General features: G+C 37.8%; 2 protein-coding genes across 2 annotated transcripts; both read right to left on the bottom strand.

The window, feature by feature from the left end:
- Positions 1-479: 479 nt before the first annotated feature.
- On the bottom strand, positions 480-10374 carry LOC145624061 (autophagy-related protein 18a-like). The gene is made up of 4 exons (XM_081676998.1): positions 9202-10374; positions 6641-6848; positions 2510-2636; positions 480-854 (listed from the first exon to the last, which is right to left on the bottom strand). Exons 1-4 carry the CDS (start codon positions 10114-10116, stop codon positions 764-766), a joined length of 1341 nt encoding a protein of 446 aa, XP_081533124.1. The 5' UTR covers positions 10117-10374; the 3' UTR covers positions 480-763.
- A 3910-nt stretch (positions 10375-14284) lies between these two features.
- Positions 14285-15701, bottom strand: LOC145624059 (uncharacterized). Its single transcript, XM_081676997.1, has one exon. It carries the CDS (start codon positions 15481-15483, stop codon positions 14515-14517), a length of 969 nt encoding a protein of 322 aa, XP_081533123.1. The 5' UTR covers positions 15484-15701; the 3' UTR covers positions 14285-14514.
- Positions 15702-15868: the final 167 nt, after the last annotated feature.

Here is a 15868-nt window from a genome sequence, read left to right as displayed (position 1 = left end):
TGACCTAGGAAATGGTAATAGAGGTGTGCTGATTTTTTGGTCTAAACACTGTAAGTCTTTAACGATCAGTTTCTGTATGAACCCACCAGGCCACCGACGTAGTTGTAATGTTATTTTGCTATCACTTACTAATGCATAATTTCAACCATCTGAACTTTAAATACCGGTAAAAAATTTATATTTGAACAGTATAAACTAGATCTCACGTAACTATATTTTAGATAAATGTGAAACATTAATGATAATCAAGCATAGTGGGTAAATTGTGTAAAGTTGAATCATTGCAAATAACTTAGGACCTGTTCATATTTACTGAACTAAGCTGAACTGATTGAAGCTGAACTTAGTTGAAATGAATATTTTATGAGAGAAGGATATTAAGAGCTGAACTAAACTGATTAGAGCCAAACTGAAGTGATTGGAGTTGAGCTGAACTGAAATGAAATTAAGCTAAGCTGAACTGAACAGGCCCTTAGATGTAAAAAGTATTAAAACAACATTATAAAAAAAATATGTGCCAAGAAGGGTCTGTAAGTAAGCAGCTTCACATATTACATCTTATCAGTTAAAGAGCATCCAATTACAGCGATCCATATAAGTAATAAGCCAATATTTACAACATAAACATGCGCAGTGCATACCTCTGAAAGCTTAATAGATACAGAGGTAACCGAATGGTTAAACAAAAATTATAAAAAAATATACATTGACGGGGAGTGGGAATGCTAGAAATGCTACATTCTTTTTATTTCCTGTGCTTCTGTTAGAAGGGTTCCTCTGGCTTTAGAAAGTTGTTATATTCCAGTTGGGTCATCTCTCCGCCCTTTGCAGGATCAAACTTGCAACGGTAGAAGCTGCATTACGAACGAAACCGTCAGTTGTCACAAAACTTGTATTGCCCATAATACAATAATTAAAAATTACCTAATGCACAAAACGCGCACACAAAAAAGTTCTCTAGTATTCAATTGAAGGGAGGAAGAAAAAAAAGGCACCATAAAATCTTTTCAAAAGAGAAATAAAAAGGCAACTAGAAACAAAGGATAGGGATTTGCAAGGTTTGAATGTTACAACACAGAAACGGGTGGATTCAATATTGATAGACATGTCACAAGTCTGAAGAGGAGAAAGTTTAAGAATAAGATGTCCCAAGAGGCCAAGATGGTGATTGGAATTGGGAGTCTTGCCACTGGATTCTTGTATCATGAATTTCCAAAAAAAAAAAAAAAAAAACACACACACACATATCAAATCTCACCAATAACTTTGAGAATTTGATACTCAAAATACAGGTAGATTAACAATGGTCAATGAAACATTCAATGATTGAAAAAGTATGCTAACTGCTGAGGTATATCACCAGTAACATATTTTATAACTATGAAATATATGCAATTATGCAAGTGATTTTATAACATATGTTCATCCTGCGATTGACGGTACATTGAATTTTAATTACAGATGTATTTTCTCCACTTCAGTTGTGCAGGCACCTCCATAGGGCTTACTTAAAAATTCAGACTTCCATTGCGAAGACCAGTGGATATTTATCAGTGGATATTTGAACCAATAGAAGACTGCTTGGTTGGTTTTCATGTCAGCGTGGCTTTAAATTATGACCTATAGTGCTTTGGAGGGTCAATAGTGTTGGAAGCACAAGGAGTTAGAAAATTTTCCATGTTTAAACTCATACGGAAGAAAAAAACAGTTCGATACAACCACCAGGAATATATCCAAGCTGAGCATTTAATCAAGATGGCGAAAGCTGTATTATAGCTTTGCCTAATCACCAGGGAAAATCTAGGCAGGGAGGAAGTCAGCAAAGTGGAAAGGCAGAGTTGCAAAACGGATAAAAAAAAATACCTAGGCATATTGGCCAAGGCCTAGCTTGGGCCGCAGTGGGATATTTACAACATTTCGCATTTATGAATTAATTAATCTTGGCCATCCACTATACTAGGGGTGTAACAGCATGTTGAAACACAAGGTACTCAATTAAATCTTGTGTGAGAGTAGTAATTTTGATTGCTCAAAATCCTCACCCCCCCCCCCCCCCCCCCGGTCTCTCAAAAAATAAAAAAAATAAAAAATAAAAAATTGAAAAAAGGGGTACTTTTGAAGTTGAAAAAATCAACATAAAAAATTGCATTAAAAATTATGGATCTTTTATGCTGCAGCCTCCAGGCTCTCTAGCACCTCAGTGTGCACCTTTCAAAAGCTAAAAATGGAAAGGACTTGATAAAAAAAGCGGTCCCTGTTACAGCCAAGGGCTGCAATATAATGGCTTTCAGCTGAAATCTTAGTTCCCATTAGGGGAGGAGGGAAATAAACCAACATCCACAGCATCATCAGCATTGCAGTAGTAGAAATGTCTATAATTATGATGAACTCAGCAACACTCGACAATATAAATTCTTAGCATAACATGAAATTTAAAGAGCTGTATATACTTTATACCATCAAAAGAAATAATAAAAACCTTAGATGTGCTATCTATTTGGTTACTGACCTGCCATCCATGCCAAGAATTACCACTGTATTCTTCTGATGCCCAAATGCAACGATATACTGATTCCCTTCAACTAAACGAAATTGAGCAACTGACCATTCTGAATTGAAATACCTAGGCAATACTCCTGCACAACGAAAATAACTCAGGCCAGCAGGTAATAGAAACAAATATAATATTACTAGTAATACATTTTTCCAAAAACCAAGTTACACTTCCATCAATCTATGGTCACAAGATAGTAACTGACATCACAAAAAAAAAAAAAAAAAAAAAAAGATAAGTACAGTAACAGCTTAACGGGTTAAGCTATTGACAAAAGGAATGACAAAAGTAGATATTGTTAAACTCCTCTAACGTACTCAATACCAAAAAGTCAAGAAAATGAGAACTATCAGCCTGATAAATTACTTAGAAATCAATGATATATCAGCCTTAGCTTGATTCTCCAAATTAGCAAGAACAATGCACTTACAAGTACTATCTAGCATTATCTATGAGTATCAACCTAATTTCATATGAACACCAAATGTGCAATATTCTAGCCAAGGCTGTTTTGTCCATGAAATTGATGCCCTAAAGAAACAAAGAACGATATTATACCACAATTTTTTTCTAACCGAATAGTTGGTTTTAAGCATTTTAACTAAAGAACGGATGTAATTGAACAAGTGGATATTCTTGTATCAGGAAACACACATAAGAAAAATTTACAAATGAAAAAAAGAGGGGGGGGGGTAAAAAGTTGATAAGTTATTCAATGCAAGTAACAGCCACCTATAAAAAAATTTAGGAAAAATTGCCCACAATAATCCGACCTTTTGCCCGTCCACTGAAAATAATCCCACCTTTGGATTATTTTTTAATAATCCCACCTTTACCCCCGATCTTTTTTATTGGTCCCAAACGGTTAGTTAACTTGTTATAGCAAGTTACTAGCCACGTGTCGGCACCCAATTAGTCCAAAAAATAAAATTTTAAAAAAAAAAATAAAAAAAACAATTAATTAATTTAGAAACCACCCACCACCCAAACCACCTCCCCTGCCACCAATCCGGCGCGCCGACCTCCCCAGCCACCAATCCCGGCGCGCCGGCCTCCCCTGCCACCCCTCCCTTGAACCACAATCAGACCCCCTTCCTTGAACCACCCTCGAACCCCTCCCTCCCTCACGAACCTCCACATGAACCACCCTCGAATCCTCACGAAACCAAGCCAACCCCCAACCGGCCAACCCCATTCACGCGGCTCCGGCTTACCCTCCCTTCCCATGAACCACCAATCCTCTCCCTCACTCTTACCCCCGTGAAAACCCAGCCCTTAAACCCAGGCTCTGTCCGCGAAAAACCCAACAACTCCCTTATACCCAGCTCCGACGCGCCGACTTCCCCCATCCCCAGATTCTGGTCGCGTCGTGTCTCCCCCGTCCACCGTTTCCAGCCGCATCGTCGTCGTCGTCCTCAGAGGAGGGGTTGGGTTAAATGGTTAATGTGGTTAAGGGGTTGGGTTAATGGGTAATTGGGTTTAGGTTGGCTTGGCTCGGTGGGATTCCGGCCAACTTGGTGGTTTCAGGTGTGGGTGGGATAGTGGTTCTAGGGTTTAGGTTGGGTGGTGGTGGCTGAATTGGGGTGGCTTAGGTGGCAGTGGTGGTTTTTTTTACTACTTTTTTATTTATATTTTTTTTGACTAATCAAAGAGCAACACGTGTAAATTCTACTTTTAAAAACAAAAATTACCTGTCAACCGGTTCCAAGTAAAATGGGACCATTTATAGCGGAATGGGTATAAAGGTGGGATTATTAAAAAATAATCCAAAGGTGGGATTATTTTCAGCGGACGGGCAAAAGGTCGGATTATTCCGGGCAATTTTTCTAAAAATTTACACAGATATCCTAAAAAGTTAATAAGTTAAAACAAATTGTTTATTATATTCTATACTATCCAAAATCCTCATTAAGCTATGGGGCACAATTCTTTGTAATGGAGGGAATGTGAATGAAAAGTAATTAAGAGGAAGACACATGGGGCAGGGACGACCGGACGACATAGGATTGGGGTTTGTTAACAAACAGAGTATTGATAAGTCGTATATTGTGCGTGTTTTTAGAGTCCATTTAGGTAGTTTTCATGTCTAGATTAGTTGTTCCTAGCTTATTTTAGCTTGGTTTGGTTTGGTTGTGATCATATTATGATTTTATGGGTAGTTTCGTTGTTTTTGATGTATTTCAAGATGAACGAGACTAATTTGGATGGTCAAGAGTTCATTACGGTGAAGGAGTAGTATCCCGTGTCCACCCTGGCAGCCAGGGCGATGAAAGGAGAAGAGATTAGCAAAGGATTACTACGAAGTATCCTTCTCCCATCGCCTGGCAAGGCAACATTGCCCTGGCAGCCAAGGCGATGAGGATTTGTGTTATAAGCTTTAAAGGTCAGTATCGTGGAGTGTCTTGCGCGCCCGACCAGGCAGCATTGCCCGGGCACACGAAGTACAATCCTTGAAGACTTCAAAAGAGGCGTAAGATGTGAGAATGCTATGCACACCAGATCGGGCAGCATTGCCCGGGCAATGTGTCAGCGACCTATTTTTCCTTGTTTTTCGGGATTTATTATTTCAAGGGATATAAATACCTCTTGTAAACCCCGATTAAGTTACTTGGTTATTATTTTCCAGCTTTAAAAACTTTCATTAGAACCCTAATATACTCTCTAGATCTAGATTAATTTGCAATTTCAAGTTTTTGATCTTTGTTCATCAACAATTGGTACTTTTCTTCATTCAAATAATTGGTATTCATCTTTTCTTCTTCTTTTACTTTTATTTACTTATTAATCATGTTTTCTTCATTGAATATTTTTTTGCTTCCGTTTATATGTGTGAGTGGTCTCTTAAATCCGGGATCTTGCGGAACCCGAATATGATTGATGCATGAATTAAATCATTAAATTCTCCAATAATAATCCCAATTGACATGCTTAATTGATTATGCTTATGTCAATACTAGATTAGTGATAATTAGTATTGTTATTATTCCTTTGTTTTAATCGCAACGAGAGTTGGATTTTAACGGAATTGAATAGATTAATTAAGGGTTTGAAGTTCATCATGAGAATAGTTGAATGAATTATTAGGAAGTTAGAGTAATGTGCTTAATGTCTATAATTTACATGATTCCATGAGAATAGGTATGATTGTGACTAGAGAAGCCATTGATAACTCGAGAGAGACCTTTGGTATTATCTAGGGATTACTTTTCCTCTTGTTAATTGATTTATATATTAGGGGTAGAATTTTTATTACATTGATTGTATTCATGGTAATGCTTGATCTTGGATGTCTTTAGTATTTGATTTATCATATTATTTAGTTTAATCGCGTTCTTGATATTTAGTTATTAATTCTCAATTATTTGATATGGTTACTTGCTTAGTAGTTACTTCAATCTATTTAATTAGTTGAACCATAGTCTCTTGGGATTCGCCCCTTGCTTGCCCGTCTACATAGTAGTGGTCTAGTTAGGTTTATTTTTGTTAGGTACGCGACATACCTATCATACAAACAATTGTGTCCATGTTTCCAATATCCTTCGTTAGGCTATGTAACTCATTGAGCTCACTAAAAGAACAGTAGGACATGTTACATTTAACAGAGGAACAAACCCCTTAGTACAAGAAAATCCCTCTTCCGCTACATATAATTCTAATAATCAACTTAAGAAATAAAGGCAATAAGCAATGAGAAATACTTGTCTGAAAAGAAGTATTTGATTGTCGCTACTGAAAATCCATTTTGAAATAAACAAATAAAATAAAATAAAATAAACTTTCCATTTTTGTAAATATAACTAACATTGTATCCCAGAGGAAAATTTAGAGGTATCAATTCGAATGATCGGATCAGGTTTGATGAGGTTGGGTCGAGTCAGGTCAATTTTTAAAGTTGATTTATGCTAAATTATTGTGTCCACGCAAGTCCAAATCTGAATCGGATATTTTTCGGGTTGGTTACGGATCGGGTTGGGTCAGGTCAGGTGTGATTTTGACACCTCTAGGAAAATTATACAAGATGCTGATATTTAACACAGAACAGGAGACATAGGTAATGATATAAATTGCCAGCAGTGACTGACTGACCTTTAAAAAAAGAAAGAGATGAGCCAGCAGGTGCACCAGCAGCATTGCTTTCAGGAGCAGGATTTGGATTTTCAGTGCCTGGGGAACCAGAATTAACCTTCAAGCTGAAGACATGAACAGTACCCTTGTCGCTTGAAACAGCTAACCACTGAGCAGTGGTAGAGAAGGCCAAGCTGTATATCTCTGCTCTATCTGCACCTCTTCTTACCTACAGTACCCAATTAATCTGATATGTAAGATTCATTGGCAATCTTGTATGCCATTGAGAAAAAAAAAACTCATTAATGAAAGCTACAAAATATTAAAAACAAATAGGGGCTGCAATAGACAGAGTTAAGCAGGTTCAAATGTATGGAGCCTTAATACATTAAAGTAATCATGCAATACAAGTATACAGCCCACATCAACATTAATTATAATCAGAAAAAATGAGAAAAGTAGAAGCAGTCCACCATAATACAAAAACCAAGTATATATTAACATTGTTAAGCACGTTGTACATACAATCATCAACTTACTAATGACAGTGAAGCTTAATGCCATTAGTTCACAATGAAGCCTAAATGATATTTGAAGCAGTGTGAAACCACAGATTTCCAATCTAATTGCAAAAATAAGTAAGTTCACATGCTATAAAACACAAACAAAATATTTAAGAATGGGGGGGGGGGGGGGTACAGCAATATAGTAAAACAGATGTTAAACCAATCCCAAAATAATGATTATGAGAAGAATGCTTTTCTCAATGCTGGTTCCTATTAAAGCAATATTTTTCAATGATAGGAATCACAGGTGCTCCTATAGTGAGAAAATACTAGTTTATCTCCTTGATAAACATTAATTGTTTATCAGTGGCAAATATGAAATTAAATGGCATATTTTTGCACTGTTTATAGGTAAGACTGCTAACACCATTAGCAGCTACGGTTTTGCCCCAAAATATTAACAATTGACCAGTCCCTCGTCCCACATTGCTCAACTTGTTGTGTGGATCTCCAGTGCAAAAGATGCTTTACAATCAATTGATAAATCATGATCAACATTATGCCATGGTGTGGCAACCAAGTGAAAGCGAAGCAAAATCCTTCACAGCCCAGTTTGAAACTGATTTGCTGTTTTAGATCAGCTTTATATTGTCAGTGCCATTTGGGTTTTAATCAGATAATCTTCCTTCAATATAGATTATCTACAAACAAACATAACTATTGGTAATGAATAATACTTCAAGTTCTTCGTCCGATAGTTTAGAGGACGCAAAGAATATGCTACAGATACTCATATATTTTCAGCTGTGTATGTGGTTATCAGATGCTGACAACTGTGGCAACCAAGTTTCAGTGGTTGCAGCTCCCAATAACTTGTGCACTTATTTGTTTGCATTTTAGTTACCTCTAAAATTTGTAGTGATCACATAATTCGTGATTAAAATCAATGACATCCTTGATGAGCTATAATAACCATTGTTGCACTCTTCAAGCTATTTACCGTTTCTCAAGCCAACACCAAACCGAACACAACATAAAGCTTGCAGCCCGCAAGTGACCATTAAGGCATTCACTAGTTAACTGTTACCCATTTTTATCAACTACAAACAGGCCAGCTATCACTTTACCCCCACAATGTGAAAGATAAAAAAGAAATTTCTTCACCTAGGCACCTAAAAGTTGCATTCTGCCTCTTTGGCTTTCAACTACACTACAATTCCACTCTCTTCAACCTAGTCTCAACAAACGAATCAACTTCATAAGAGATGTCAGGCATCAACTAAACACAACCTCATAATGTTTTATATTTTCAGCTGTGTATGTGGTTATCAGATGCTGACAACTGTGGCAACCAAGTTTCAGTGGTTGCAGCTCCCAATAACTTGTGCATTTATTTGTTTGCATTTTAGTTACCTCTAAAATTTGTAGTGATCACATAATTCGTGATTAAAATCAATGTCGTCCTTGATGAGCTATAATAACCCTTGTTGCACTCTTCAAGCTATTTACCGTTTCTCAAGCCTACACCAAACCGAACACAACATAAAGCTTGCAGCCCGCAAGTGATCATTAAGGCATTCACTAGTTAACTGTTACCCATTTTTATCAACTACAAACATGCCAGCTATCACTTTACCCCCACAATGTGAGATAAAAAAGAAATTTCTTCACCTAGGCACCTAAAATTTGCATTCTGCCTCTTTGGCTTTCAACTACACTACAATTCCACTCTCTTCAACCTAGTCTCAACAAACGAAGCAACTTCATAAGAGATGCAGGCATCAACTAAACACAACCTCATAATGTTTATAGCCCTATCATCATCAAAAGTTACATACAATCTCGCGATTACAAACAATAAATATCACTATCCGGCATCACAAGACACAGGCATACTTGATATCTCAAAATTCTGTAACTGTGTATAGTTGTATACTTCTGAATCAAATTAGCTATGAAACACATGAGTACATATATTTATCTATAAGAAAGAAAGACCAAAAAGCAATGCCATTTGAATCAAATCAAATATAAATTATTTCTCAAGCGAAAAACGAAACTCGAATTAGAAGTTACCTCCTGCAGCAATGTACCATCAAAAGTATTAAAGATCCTCACAAGCGTCCCCTTCGAGCTCGCGGTAGCCAAAAGACCTCCATCTTGAGTTAAGGAAAAGCAAGCAATCCTGGAATCATGAGCCATAATGAACTTAGTCTTTCTAGAAGCATAATGCTCAACCCGAATTTGCCCCTTCCTCAATCCAGGACAGACTAACACCAACTTCCCCGCCGATTGCGAAACCTCACACAACCCCTTTGGATTAGCACTAGTCTCAATCTGATGCAACAGCTTCAAATCAGCAAAATTATAAACAAACACCTTCTGCTCCAAAACCACCACAATTCGATCACGACGAAGCCGAACACCGCGAACTTCCGACCGAAACGACAATTCCCCAATACACCTGCTCTGATGATCATCCCAAATCATAACCTTATTAACAGGGTACTGAGGGTCAGGTCCTCCACCAACTAAAGCAAGAATATTACATCGATACAACATTTCCACCTTCCCAATACCCCCACCTCGATCAAAATCCCTTCGAAAAATTTCCCTAAAAGGATCACAATTATAGATTCGAAACCCTCTATCAGTCCCAGATGAAAAACACCCATAATCTTGATTAAACGAAACATGAAGAAGAGCAAGAGGCTGAGAAGATGAAAGCGAATTTGGGGAATTGGGATTAGGGTTAGGGTTTTCCGAAAGAGAAGTTCGAATTGGGGGAAGAGTAGAAGGAGGAGAGAGAGAATCAGATTCTTCGGGATTGGAATCGAAGTAGAGGTGATCAGATTGCTCCGACATGGAAGTCCCCGGCGATGAAGGTGGTGGTGGGAGATTTGGATCAACTGGAAGGAATGAAGATGGGGAAGAAGGTGAAGAATTAGGGTTAGGGTTTGGATTGTTTGGCCAAGCTGAAACGGTCGCCATTGATGAAAGCTTCAATTTATTTTTTATTTTTTATTTTTTTTTATGATGACTTTTTTTGGGGTTGATTTTATAGATGTAGAAGAAGAAGAAGAAGAAGAAGAAGAGTGGTAGAAATGTAGAATTGAGTGAATTTGAGAGAGAAGGTAGTTAGGACTAAGGAAGTTTATTGTTTTGATAATTTTTTTATGCTTAGTTAAGGAGATTAGTGATTTACTCCTATAAGATAGGGATTAAGGATAGTGACATTAGGATTGGATTCTTTGATTGGGTGTTAAGTAAGGAAAATGGTATGTTGTGAACACGCAATTTGTAATTGATCCATTGCTAACTTGCATATCGGAATATAAATTATTTTAGTTTTGGACGGGTAGTCGTGGTTTGGGATTTGAGACTGTGTTCGTTGGGATTACTGTTCAGCTAATTGAAGTGCCTGCTTATATAGTCTAAGTGATAGAATCCACCTCTTTCCAATGTTTTATACAAGTATGTCTTTTCTAGTTCAAGCATTAGATTCCATGATCACGATTATGTAAGAGGTGACCAACATCGGCTCGACCTAGCCGAAAATAGGGTGGGTTTGAACAAGCTTAAAAAACACTTTTTTAGTTAAAAACTCAAACCCAGCCCGAAAAAGTATGCTTTAGCCTGGCAAGTCCGGTATTTTTTGTGGGTTTGGCCACAGGATATGATGTTAAGGCTCGGCCCGACCTATTTTTTTTATTACCTCTATATTATGTGAAACAAAAAAAAAACAATGTAAATCCAAAACAAAGCTCTTTATGCAGGGAGTAAGTTATTTATGAAAATCCAAAAGCTTTTTTACTTAGTATCAAGTTTTGCATCACTTTTATGCTTGTGTATTGTTAGGCCTTTGTAGGTATTGTGTCATCACTTACTCTACCACCCGAAGCTCACTATACGCAAGAACCCGTGATCATATCTCGCTTGTGTGTACCCTAACTAGCTTGGCAGTCACAACTCACCAGTCCTAATTAGTCGCACTTTGTCGCCAAATGACAGGAGTGTCGCGGCCCTTAAGATTTAGATGTTTGTTTGTGTGTGCTTTGTGCTCACAAGCCTCATTTCTGCTCAAAACTTGCCAAAAGGAAATAGTATGTCGTGCGATCTAATATCTGAACACGCAGATCGTTGGTATCAAAGTTGAAAATTGAACCTCTCATATTTGTCAACTAAGACACATGCGAGCATCCTATTAAGCACTACTAAGATATGGAAACATGCAAAGAAAGAATATATTGTCTTGAAGGCTAATCAGAACAATAGGCCCAGTCGAGCAGGTGATGATCAAGCAATAAAACCAAATTGATGACTCACGATTATGGTCAACGAATTGGTGCAAGAGAGAGACATGCTTTGTAAGCAAGTGAACTTAGCTAATGGCGAGCCAAAGACATTAACAAACATGTGACCTTAATGCGATGTGGGTAGAGATGTCAGTGGTGTTGGTGAAATAAAGATCAAACCTCCCTAACCCGCAACTATAGTGGTACGGTGTAAGAGACACAAAAGACATGGAAAGCTTCCTCTTCGACATAGAGCAATACTTTCGAATTTGTCATCAATTGAGAGGTGATTTACAAGTGGATACTAGGATCATGTACTTGTCGAATGATGCTAAGATGTGGTGGCACACACTAAGCACGATTGCATCAAAGAAAGAAAGTTGAAAATGTATATATGGGCGTAATCAACGAAGGAGCTTAGAGTTTAAATTTACCTCGAGGGCATTGAATTGTTGTTCGGATATGACTGAGAAAAATGTCAGAGAGATCTCTGGTACAACATTTAAGGATAAACATAATGTTTCACATACTATTTGGGAAAATACCGAAAGAGCATGATAGTAGAGTGAGGTAATGGTTAGAGCACACATCAAATGGCTTGAAAGAGTTAGGTGAGTGAAATTTTCCACCAAGGCAATTGTTAATGCCAAAAATCGCTAAAGGGACGACTTTTGGTTGGGATGTCGATAACTAGATCAAAATAAATTGCAAGATGTAAATGTTAGAAATAAAAAGAAGATAGACATGATATGATGATGCGGATGACCCCGATAAAGGTGGGTAAAAACCGCCGGTGGCTACTTGTCCACCAATTCACTATGATACGAGCGTTATAGCCATTATTGATACAAATACAATGATTATTCGGGCAACTAAGGTCGTAGATAGTAAAGAAGTATATAAAAACAAGAGACAAGTGTACATTAATGCTATTGAGAAGATATATAAACACTGAGTCGATCATTGATACTTGTAGCACAATCGGATGAGACATGTTGTCATTTAGATCATCGAATGGAGCCTCATGATGTATCTTTTGATGATGTATTTTGTAGAGTATTCTTTTGTGGTATTTTATACTTGGAATAAGCTGATATGTCTTTATGGCTGGTCGTTGCTCCCCTTTTATAGACTTTTAATTAAGTGGTAAAAAATTGGTTGAGGAAGATAAGGGTGAGTTCCTTGATTCTAGGTTGTAGTTGGTTGACTTCAAGACTTGGTCCCTTGATGAATGTAGACTTGTTTAGGCTTCATATTCATGATAAGAACCTCCTAAACTGGTTAAAGGATGGTAGAAATGCTCTCTTTATTTATAGGAATAACTAGTAACAACCATGACTTGTTCCGCTGCATTCTTGCGTCGCACTATGAGACGCGTCCTATTTGGACGTCGGGCATCGGCGTCGTGCGCCATCTTCTGATGTCATCTGACAGTGTCACGTCAGAGGTCACTGGAGGTCGTCGGAGGCCACTGAAGGTCAACGGAGGTCACTGGAGTTCGTCGGGTGTCAAGTATTGACGTCCGTCACTGAGATGTGTCGTCACTAAGATAAGCTACGTCGTTGACTTTTGTTACTGCTTGGACATGGACATTAGTCTCCTTGGCATTCTCCATCTAATTCAACCTTGAACACCAAGACTCGTCTAACACGCGACCATCTAAGTAATAGGACAATCTTTCGAACTTCACTTTGTGTCGTGGGAATTACGCCCATAACAGCAATACGACAATGATTGGGGAGTTATTAGATTATACGAAATAATTATTTAAGGTCGGATGAAATAATATTTTTTAGATTGTAGATGGTTGTTGCCTTGTTGGGCCATGACCCTTATGGGCCGAGTTCTTTTATTGGGGTTATCACTCTTTAGTTCAAGTCTTATTGGACTTGATCAATAGGAGGCCGAAACAATCAAAGGGTACTTGATCCAATATCATAACAAACCTTCAATAATTTAGCCATAATTGTATCTACATACAGAGTATAATATGGAGTAACAAAGAATGTTCTGTATTTAAAATGCTAAATCGCTTATCAGGACAAAGTAGATTCAAGACCAGTTGATTTTTTCTTCAGATTCAGAGGAATCTAATGCGAAAAACAGTAGTTTTCAGTTAGTTTTGCAACTTTTGCTGAAGTTAATATTGTGGACCAGTTGTAAATGGATCAGTTTCAAATAGAAGAAAGGATGGATCACAATATGACTGGCTAACTTAATAAGCTGAAGATATTAAGATCATAATGTTCGCAAAGGAAGAAGATGAAGCGTAAGGAACGATCAATTCACTAATAGGGAGAATTAAGCCACGAGCACCGTCGAATAAGGTAAGCTTGAGGTACTGCTAGTTGAGTCTGCAACATCCACAGAGAACACTGCAGTAAGAACAAACTGAGACACGAAGCAAGAAAAGACTAATAGCATTGCTTAGGAAACACTACCATTGAAAAATGGCTGCAGAAGACCTTATGTTCTCGCAATGAAGACAGTTTGCACATTGTTTTGGTCAAGAACTCAAATTTTGTACACAAGATCTACTGACTGCATTATAAGAGGCTATAAGAATTTCAAATTGTAGCGATTATATGCCGAATTAAACTCAGATTGAATCAGAACAACAAAGTTGAATGCCATTTCAATCTAAGGATGATAGATAAATTAAAATTCTGAAATCTATCAATCTGCCTATTTTTTTGTTTTCACAACTTGTTAAGTAAATACTATCTCGCATTAAATTCCGTCCAAATTCATCTAATCATGCAAAATTTAGCTGTTTACAACAGGCTCTGATAAAATAAACAGAGGAAGTTCTGCAATTGAAACTTGAACAATGGAACCTGTGATTAAGATGATGATAGCGATGATTCTAAGAAATAAAACAAGTCTTAATAAATAATCAAGGAAATTAAGATACATAAATCTGGCAAACAGACTAACTAATTCTATCAAAGCCTGAATCAATTAGCAAGCCAATTCATTTACAATAAAGACATAATTAGATAAAAACCTTAGATTAACAATGAAAAAAAAAAACCAAAATTAAACTAGACCATAAGATAGATCAGCAACCGAGCAATCGAAAACCGAATAGCAATCAAAAATCACAATCAACATCAAAAGCATCATCCATCACTTCTCCAAGAACAAGTCCACCAATAGCTCCTCCTAATAGACCAGCTCCCAATCCCATTCCCATTCCACCACTCTTCTTCGGCTTCTGTGGTTTTTGCGCATACCCACCTGCAGGAGGATAAGCAGGGTACCCACCAGGTGGAGGATACCCTCCAGGTGGAGGGTACCCATATCCGGCATTAGGCGGGGGTGGGTACCCTCCATACTGAGGGTACCCCTGTGGTGCAGCAGAGTATGGAACCCCGGTTCCATGCGACTGCTGTGGAGGGTACTGCTGCGGAGGGTACCCTCCTGGTGCACCAGCTGCAGCATATGGGATTCCTGCTGCAGGAGGTGGTGCCTGCGAATGCGCAGGAGGGTACCCTCCTGCATGGTGTGGTGGTGGGTACACATCGCCATACCCTCCACCGTACCCTCCAGGTGGAGGGTATGGCGCAGCAGCAGCAGAACCCGAACTGCTGCTGCATGACTGCGCAGGTTTATATTCACCTTTACCATAAGAACCCATATTGTTAACATCAACAAACTTATATGACAACTTAAGTTCCCCTTGTGCCTTTTGCGACGAAACCCTCTTAACCTGATAAGTTACAAGCTGAGAACCACTAGGATCCTTAACACCATCTAACAACTCTTTCAAAGGTACAAGAACTTCCCCTAAATCTTTATCAGCACCAAAGGTATGCTCATGCTTCAAGGTAAATACAACATATTTACCCGGCTTCGCAGCAACAGCATCATCAATAGTAAACCTCATCGTATAATTCCAAGCCGGGTTTGTGCCACCATCTTGATGCACCGGGGTTTTTTGCTTGTTTTTTGGATCATCAGATAGGTGAACCACAACATAAGGATCCATCTTGCCTATAAGATTAACATTCTTAAGATCTTTTGCAGAAATCAGAGTGATTTCCAAGGTTTTGTAAACCATTTTTTTTTTCTATAATCTTCTGCAAATGCAAAGATGAACAAATTTGATAGAAACAGATAGAGTAATAATAGATAGGATAGATGAACAAAGTTGTTGACTTTCTGAAAGTTAGGAAATCAGAGATAAAATCGATGAAACACGCGAAACGTTCTAATGCAGGCGTTTAAATAGATAAACAATTATAACGGGCGTACTCGTTTATGACGCGTAGAAGTTTTGAAAGTTTCTTTCTTGGTTAAATAAATAAGATAAAACAAATATTAAGTCATTATCTTTTTGGAAATAGTGGGTCACAGGAAAATTCAAAGTAAAGTCATCTTTATTTACAGAGAAGACATGCAAATTGCCTAGTTGCTTCTAATTAATTAATGGCAAAAATATCTCC

The sequence above is a fragment of the Chenopodium album genome, chromosome 3 (assembly GCF_948465745.1).
Source record: "Chenopodium album chromosome 3, dcCheAlbu1.1, whole genome shotgun sequence".
NCBI classification, from domain to species: domain Eukaryota; kingdom Viridiplantae; phylum Streptophyta; class Magnoliopsida; order Caryophyllales; family Amaranthaceae; genus Chenopodium; species Chenopodium album.
This window is presented reverse-complemented; position numbering and strand designations above follow the sequence as displayed.